This window comes from Sinocyclocheilus rhinocerous, unplaced genomic scaffold (assembly GCF_001515625.1).
Source record: "Sinocyclocheilus rhinocerous isolate Xijiao unplaced genomic scaffold, SAMN03320098_v1.1 scaffold397, whole genome shotgun sequence".
NCBI lineage: Eukaryota > Metazoa > Chordata > Actinopteri > Cypriniformes > Cyprinidae > Sinocyclocheilus > Sinocyclocheilus rhinocerous.
In genome coordinates this window covers 1,293,604-1,300,537 of record NW_015663491.1, presented here as the reverse complement: position 1 = coordinate 1,300,537, position 6,934 = coordinate 1,293,604, and the positions used below count along the sequence as shown (strand labels likewise).

The 6,934-nt window shown below is 36.1% G+C and overlaps 1 protein-coding gene across 1 annotated transcript; it reads left to right on the top strand.

The window, feature by feature from the left end:
- Window positions 1–2,290: 2,290 nt before the first annotated feature.
- Window positions 2,291–3,827, top strand: LOC107728834 (ovarian cancer-associated gene 2 protein homolog). Its single transcript, XM_016539108.1, has 2 exons — window positions 2,291–2,605; window positions 3,181–3,827. Exons 1-2 carry the CDS (start codon window positions 2,440–2,442, stop codon window positions 3,696–3,698), a joined length of 684 nt encoding a protein of 227 aa, XP_016394594.1. The 5' UTR covers window positions 2,291–2,439; the 3' UTR covers window positions 3,699–3,827.
- Window positions 3,828–6,934: the final 3,107 nt, after the last annotated feature.

Genomic DNA, 6,934 nt, shown 5'->3' with positions numbered 1-6,934 from the left:
GCAAACAAGCAAGAAGCAGAAGCAAATCCCAGCTTTTTGTGAGCAGAGTATTACAGGTAGCATGCTGCCTGCTGAAAGAGATTGCATCCATGCTTTAAAGCTCAGAGATGATATGACTTCGGTTGATGATAAAAAGAGGCTTTGTGATTGCTGTGCGCTTATGCAGTTACAACAACATACAAATGACAGATTTGCTGGTTATGATCTATGATATAGGAACTGGGATATTAATACAATCTGTTGTTTATACTTTCCTTTGCTGCATGCAGTTCCATAATGTCCTACTCTATAGAGCCTTTATCTCTACTGACACATTACGTGATATATGATATTCCTACATTTCTTATAATGCACTTTAACTGCATTAATGTGTCAATATTGTAAGGGAATGGACAGTTTATAACTTGATATGAGTGGAGTATCATGATATGTGATATTCAAAGCTATTTAAAGTTCACATGTGTGTCATTTAGGCATGCGCTATTGGATTTTAAACTTTAACCTGTCGCTTCTGGCCAAAATATGAGTCCATAATAATGCATCCTTCATTGAAAAAGTGACATGTTTGTTTAGAACAGCTTTCGACTGTTTTGCTTGTAAACGGTGCTAGATCTGTGCATATTTCTCTCCTGATTCAGAAGAGACAACTTTTTCACTGAAGAAAGCAATATTATGGATAAACAATAAAGAAGGTTGGCCTAAGGGCCTGTTTTATTTATTTGGTCTCATTTGTGACTCATCTCACTGGTTGATCATGGTGAATATTAAAGAGAACAGCAGTTCAGACAGAGGACAGAGAAACTAAAAGGTAATGAACGGGTGCAAACGAGATGTTGGTTGATGCAGGAAGTCCCTTGAAGGAGCACATCGAAGCATTTAATGTGCATTGAAATTCTTCGCACTGGGAAAATAGCTTTGGATGTGTTTAAGTAAATCTGTTAATGCGGAGAGTGAGGTATAGAGTGTCCGTAGGGAACGGCTGGGAATTTGGTTAGCATATACTCAATATGCACAGACAAGACATTAAATTAGACAGAGAGACTCTCATTAATTAAACCTCTTTTTCTCGTACAGATATTCATTTGTTAACATGCTGGATTGCCAGAAAACCTCCCTTAATTATAGCTTGAAGCATATGCTTGGTGCTGGTTTCTGCTGCCTGCGTTCTCCACAGCACATGGAAGAAATATTCATTCATTTCAAGGATGAGATGCACTCACAAACAAATAATAAACATTTATGGAAAAGATCATGTTTATGTACTTGGTAAGAAACAATCTATCTATCTATCTATCGATAAACTTTATGGTGCATAAGAGTATATATACACTTATAAGTATTAGAGGCATCAGGCCTCCAGGGTTCCTGCTCATTTTTAGATTAATTGTCAAGTGCTCAGGAGGCACAATCATCCAGAAAACTCACTGAGATCAACAGAGAGATATAATCATCTAACCAAATTAAGAACTTTCCCCTCCAGGATAGCATGAAATATTGAATGCATACAGATTTATGTTAAACTTTTTGAGCGGTCATTTGCATTCTTTGAAAGCTTGCAGGCATGTTTTTTGTTTTTTATTTCTTCTTATACAAACATTTGGTGATATGGGAAACACAGAATCCCAAATCATTTTGCAGAATTGAAAAAATGCGTAGAAATTATGTATTGTCTCTTTCATTGCTTTAATTATTCAGAAATGATAGCATTTGTATTCATACACCATTTTTTCTAATTAAATGCAGCGATACTTTCCTGTTTAGACAAATTTTGATTTAAAGATAACTTTTTTATGTCTGCTTTTGTCACTGTCTGCTGTCAATGGGCTCCTATTATGCTCAATGCATAGAGAGCCTTGAAATAATGCATTTATTGAGAATTAAATTTAATGGGTAAAACACTTTGTTGCAATCATTTTTAAGAGACATTTGTTTTCTTATGAGAGGCTAACGTTTAAGAGGCACTGAGAACACCGCACATTTCTACAGGGAACGCTTGCCCCCTGGCGTTTAAATTGGGAAGTACATTTCTGTTTCTACTTGTGGGAAACGATCATGTACAATTTATGGAACGCACACCTGGAGATTTATGAAACTTTTAAAGATCAAAAACATCATGTTATAAATTAGCATTAGTGTTAGCTTGTATTCTGGGAGTTTTGTAAACAATTTGCAGATAATATTCGCCTGGGCGGAACTCTTGATTCGTTATGTTTCAACACGGTAACAAACCAGTCGCACAAGAAGGCAACATGTCAAGTTTAGTATATTTTTAGCATTTCGTATGTTCTTTTAATTATTAAAACAGCACAGCACAATATAACTGTAGTGTTACGTCAACTTGTCTGTTTGCTTGTGTGTGTGTGTTGCGCTTTAGCAGTAGTGTCTTGATTCGAGTTTGGAGAATAGCTCGAAAATTACAGCTGTGATAGATTATTAATAATGTGTAAAGCTGCAGTTCCTCTTCGAATTCTCTGTATTCATGGTTATCGACAGAATGGGAGCTCTTTTAGAGAGAAGACAGGAGCATTACGCAAAATATTAAAGAAACAAGTGGAGCTGGTGTATATTAGTGCACCACACCACGTTCCTGCAATTCAAAACCAAGGTGAGTTTAAAACTGATAATGTTTGCAATACCTCAAAACCTTGTGGGTTGCCTAGTATCATAAGTACATTCAAACTTATAAACCTATTTCATACATTAGTGTCATTTGTGACCCTGGACCACAAAACCAATCAAAAGGGTAAATTTTGTGAAATTGATATTTATACATCATCTGAAAGCTGAATAAATTAGTATTTCATTGATGTATGGTTTGTTAGGATAGGACCATATTTGGCAGAGATACAACTATTTGAAAATCTGGAATCTGAGAGTGCAAAAAAAATCAAAATATTGAGAAAATCACCTTTAAAACCAATGCATATTTCTAATCAAAAATTAAAATTGATATAGGCCTATTTACGGTAAGAAATTAACAAAATATCTTCATGGAACATGATCTTTACTTAATATCCTAATGATTTTTGGCATAAAAGAAAAATCTATAATTTTGACCCTTACAATGTATTTTTGGCTATTACTACAAATATACCCATGCTACCAACTGCTTTTGTGGTCCAGGGTCACATTTTTTAGTCTTTCACTCTGATGATCTTACTACTTTTTCAATGCAATCAGCCAATCGGGAGCCTGAGAAGACGGCCAGTGGTGGTGATGAGGACCAGAGGGGCTGGTGGTTCTCTGATGTCCAGGCACGAAGTTTTAACGCTCAGCAGGAGTGTGAGAGCAGCCTGGGTCTGGAAGAGAGTGTAGAGACTGTGAAAACTGCAGTGAAGGATCTTGGCCCCTTCGATGGCATCCTGGGCTTTAGTCAAGGTGCTGCCCTGGTGGCTATGCTGTGTGCCCTGCAAGAACAAAAGCTACAGCCTGCTTTTAATTTCCGCTTTGCCATCCTGGTCGCCGGATTCCGCAGTGTCTGTTCCCAGCATCGGCGCGTTTACGAAGTGCCGGCGATAACAATCCCTTCTCTGCATGTGTTTGGACAGGAAGACCGTGTAATTCCAGAGGAGATGAGCCGAGATCTGCTGCCAGCGTTTGATGGAGCTCAAATCCTCATTCATCCCGATGGACACTTTGTTCCAGCGGCATCTTCGCACAGGCAGACATACCAAGACTTCCTCAAGAAGTTTCAGTGAGATGATAAAAGAGTAGCTGAGAGTTCCTGGAATAAATCAGGTCTACATTAAATGTACTACTTGAAATATTGCTACATTATAAAAGCCTTGGAAATTGAACGGTCAATAAAAAGATGTTTTACACTGTCCTCAGGGAAATGGTTACTTGAATAAAAACTTTCACAAGTTTGCAGTGCGGAGTCTATTTGAAGAATATTTTGGGGTTCAAAACAAGCTAGGCTCTGTAGCATGGTGTTGTTTGCCAAAGAAAATAATATTAATTAAATACCTACCTATTCTATTTCTATTAACTACTCTCTATTCTATTTCTATTCTAACTACTTGTTTTTCTTTTTTATTAAAAAAAATGACCCTAGAGTTGTCTGTTCTTTTTCTATTCTATTTACTTGTTTTCATTTATTACGAAAAATGGCCCTCTAACACTAGCATTCTCTATTCTTTTTCTATTTTGGCTTTTCTTTTTATTTAAAACAAAATTGACACTCTAACACTAGCGTACTCTATTCTTTTTATATTCTTTCGACTTTTCTTAGTATTTTTTTTTTAATGACCCTCTAACGCTAGCGTTCGCCATTATTTTTCTATTCTATCTACTTGTTTACTTTTTATTTTTTTATTTTTATTTTAAACTGCTACTGCATTAGACTAATCAAGACTTGTCACAGCACTTGCATATTATTGCTCTTTTGTTGGTTATTATAGCTTCTATTGTCCTCATTTGTAAGTCGCTTTGGATAAAAGCATCTGCTAAATGTAAATGTAATATATGATTATATATTAAATATAACATTGAATATAATATATTTGTACTCGGAGTTTATTAAATAGAATTGTAAAAAAACAATTTACAGAATTGCCTTTTTAAGTACAAAGTTTTTGAACCTTTAGACAAAAAAAAAGTTGAAAGTTTTTGTAGAGTATCATATTTGATACATCATGCTTTTATTGCTTAGATAGTATGATATAGGTGAGTATGGAGCTTATACTTGAAAACATCTTTTATTATTCAGAGGCCCAAAATGAGCAAAAAATATGCTATTTGATGCAGTTGCTGATATTTATATGGCCAAAATAATGCTGAAGTTCTAATAGCTTGTAATGTAAATAAATAATATTTTTATAACAGCATAAGCAGACTAATTTAAAATGCATTTAAACTCCAGTTGTCACTATATCTACCAATACTATGTCTTAGTAAGATGATATTAAATGCTTAGTTTTATGATCAAGACTGTAGTTTATATTGCTGGAGTCAAAACATAAAATGCAATGCAATACAGTGATGACATAAATACACATAAACGTTCATCAAAAGCCTGGTGTATTGCATTTGATACATTTTAACGTGTTAGCATGATGTTGATATAATATATAAAAGTGCTTATATTAATTATTGTATACAAAAAAAGTGTGTTAGTGGAGCTGTTATGTCCTTAGGTTGTTGGAATACTGTTCTGGGGGATGAACTTGATGTAATTCATGTGGGGTGGATTTTCGGATTTTCTGAGTAATTTGAGTTTAGTGCTGACAACTGCAGTACCTTCAGTTTCCAGTGGGGGCGTTAGTGAGTGTCTTTCCCCTGCAGCTGTTTATCATTTTGATTTCTCTGTCAGTGTCTTGTGTGTGTGTTTGTGCACGCTCACAGGCAGATTGGGAACTCTGTGTTCTCAGTTTGGCGGCCCAGGATTGCATTCGTGATGATTTCCAGATGTTTGTGGGAAGCACTCCTCTAGTCTCACTCATTCTTTCCAATGTAGCCAGACCGTCCCTGCACCTTCCCTCGCCTTTAAATGACCTGATCTCTCACTTTTTTCCCCACTCTCCCTGGCTCCATCCCTCTCTTATTCTTGTAAATAGTAATAAAACAGCTCTGTTCAACAGCTCAGACATTAGGCTGTGATTTATTTTATAAGCAGTTTGCACTGTATCTACTATATGTATATTAAATAAAGTTAACAAAAACTCAAAATTCACCCTGTTTACTTTATTGCGACACGTTTGTGGTTTCATTGTGCACTTTGTCAAAGTCCCTTTAAGACAAATCACTTCACTCTGTGGCCATCTTGAAAAGGCCCCGAGGCAACTATTTTCTGTGCAAGTAATCGTAGTGCAGCTTCTCTCTGCTTAAAATCTGTATTTTTCTGGTCCAGTTTGTTTGCTAGAGTTTGTTTACTAGAATAAACAATCTATGAAAAGGTTTTTACAGAGCCCCTAAAGGGACATGGTGATAGAGGGATTAGGAAATATTATATCTCAATGCTTTTGCTTTCCCCTGAGAAACTTTTCACACAGGAAAAAAAGTATACTATGCTAGCTAAATCCATTGAGATAAGGTGATTCTGAGTGAAATGCTCGGATGAGATCAGATAGGAGGAAAAATTATATTTCCTTTTTTTTTGCATTTGCTCAAAAAACTTCACAAAATTTTTGCATTCCACTGTGAAACTTCACATTCGCTCGCAAACCTTTTGCATTCTCTCAAATTATGTGCGAGCAAATACAGAGTTTCTCAGGGGGAACCAAAAGTAAATGCAATTTTTTTCCATTTATTTTTCTATGTGAGATCTATCTCCTCCTTTGTCTTTTTTTCCTCCTTTCTGGCATTTTTCTGTCATCATTTCATCCTTTAGTTTTATATAATTATTATAAATATTCTATATAAATATGCGTAAACGTTTTCATTATTAACACATTTTGCTACAATACCAAGTCAATGATTACATGTTACAGCTTTTTCCCCCTTCGTTTGTTTTTCCCCTCTCTTTTTGTCTTTCTGTTCTTTCCTTCTCAGTGCCACGTGTCTCTTTCTCCACTCAAACACATGGTTTTGATAAATGGAAGACAAGAGAAGAGGAGAAACACAGAAACTCCCTCTTGCCAGTAAGTTTTACAACAGCTCCGTGACTCCCGGCCTCAGGAATCCATGGTCTTACACAACAGCAGTGGTCAGGGGTGAGAGGGAGAGTTGTGTAAGAAATGTCTGCAAAAGATAGACGTGAGTGGTGTATCAGGCTATATTGTGACTCTGCTGGGCTATAGTAGAAGGCAGGATGATGCCAGCAACCTGTGTTAAAAGTAACAGGAGGTGTTTTTTTCTTAGGAATGAGGAAGGTGTGGTTTTGAGAATGTGGGCGGAGCTACAACATGTTTTTATAAGAGTAGTAGGACTCGGTAGATTCATCCTGCGCCGTTAAACAATCTTTTGTGTTCTCTCATCCTGAAATCTGATTTAATGG

What these genes read in the sequence shown, in the direction of transcription:
- LOC107728834 (XM_016539108.1), top strand. Translation starts at nt 2,440, where the DNA reads ATGTGTAAAGCTGCAGTTCCTCTTCGAATTCTCTGTATTCATGGTTAT. An exon ending in TCCTGCAATTCAAAACCAAG is followed by an intron (nt 2,606 to 3,180) that starts GTGAGTTTAAAA and finishes CAATGCAATCAG; the next exon opens with CCAATCGGGAGCCTGAGAAG.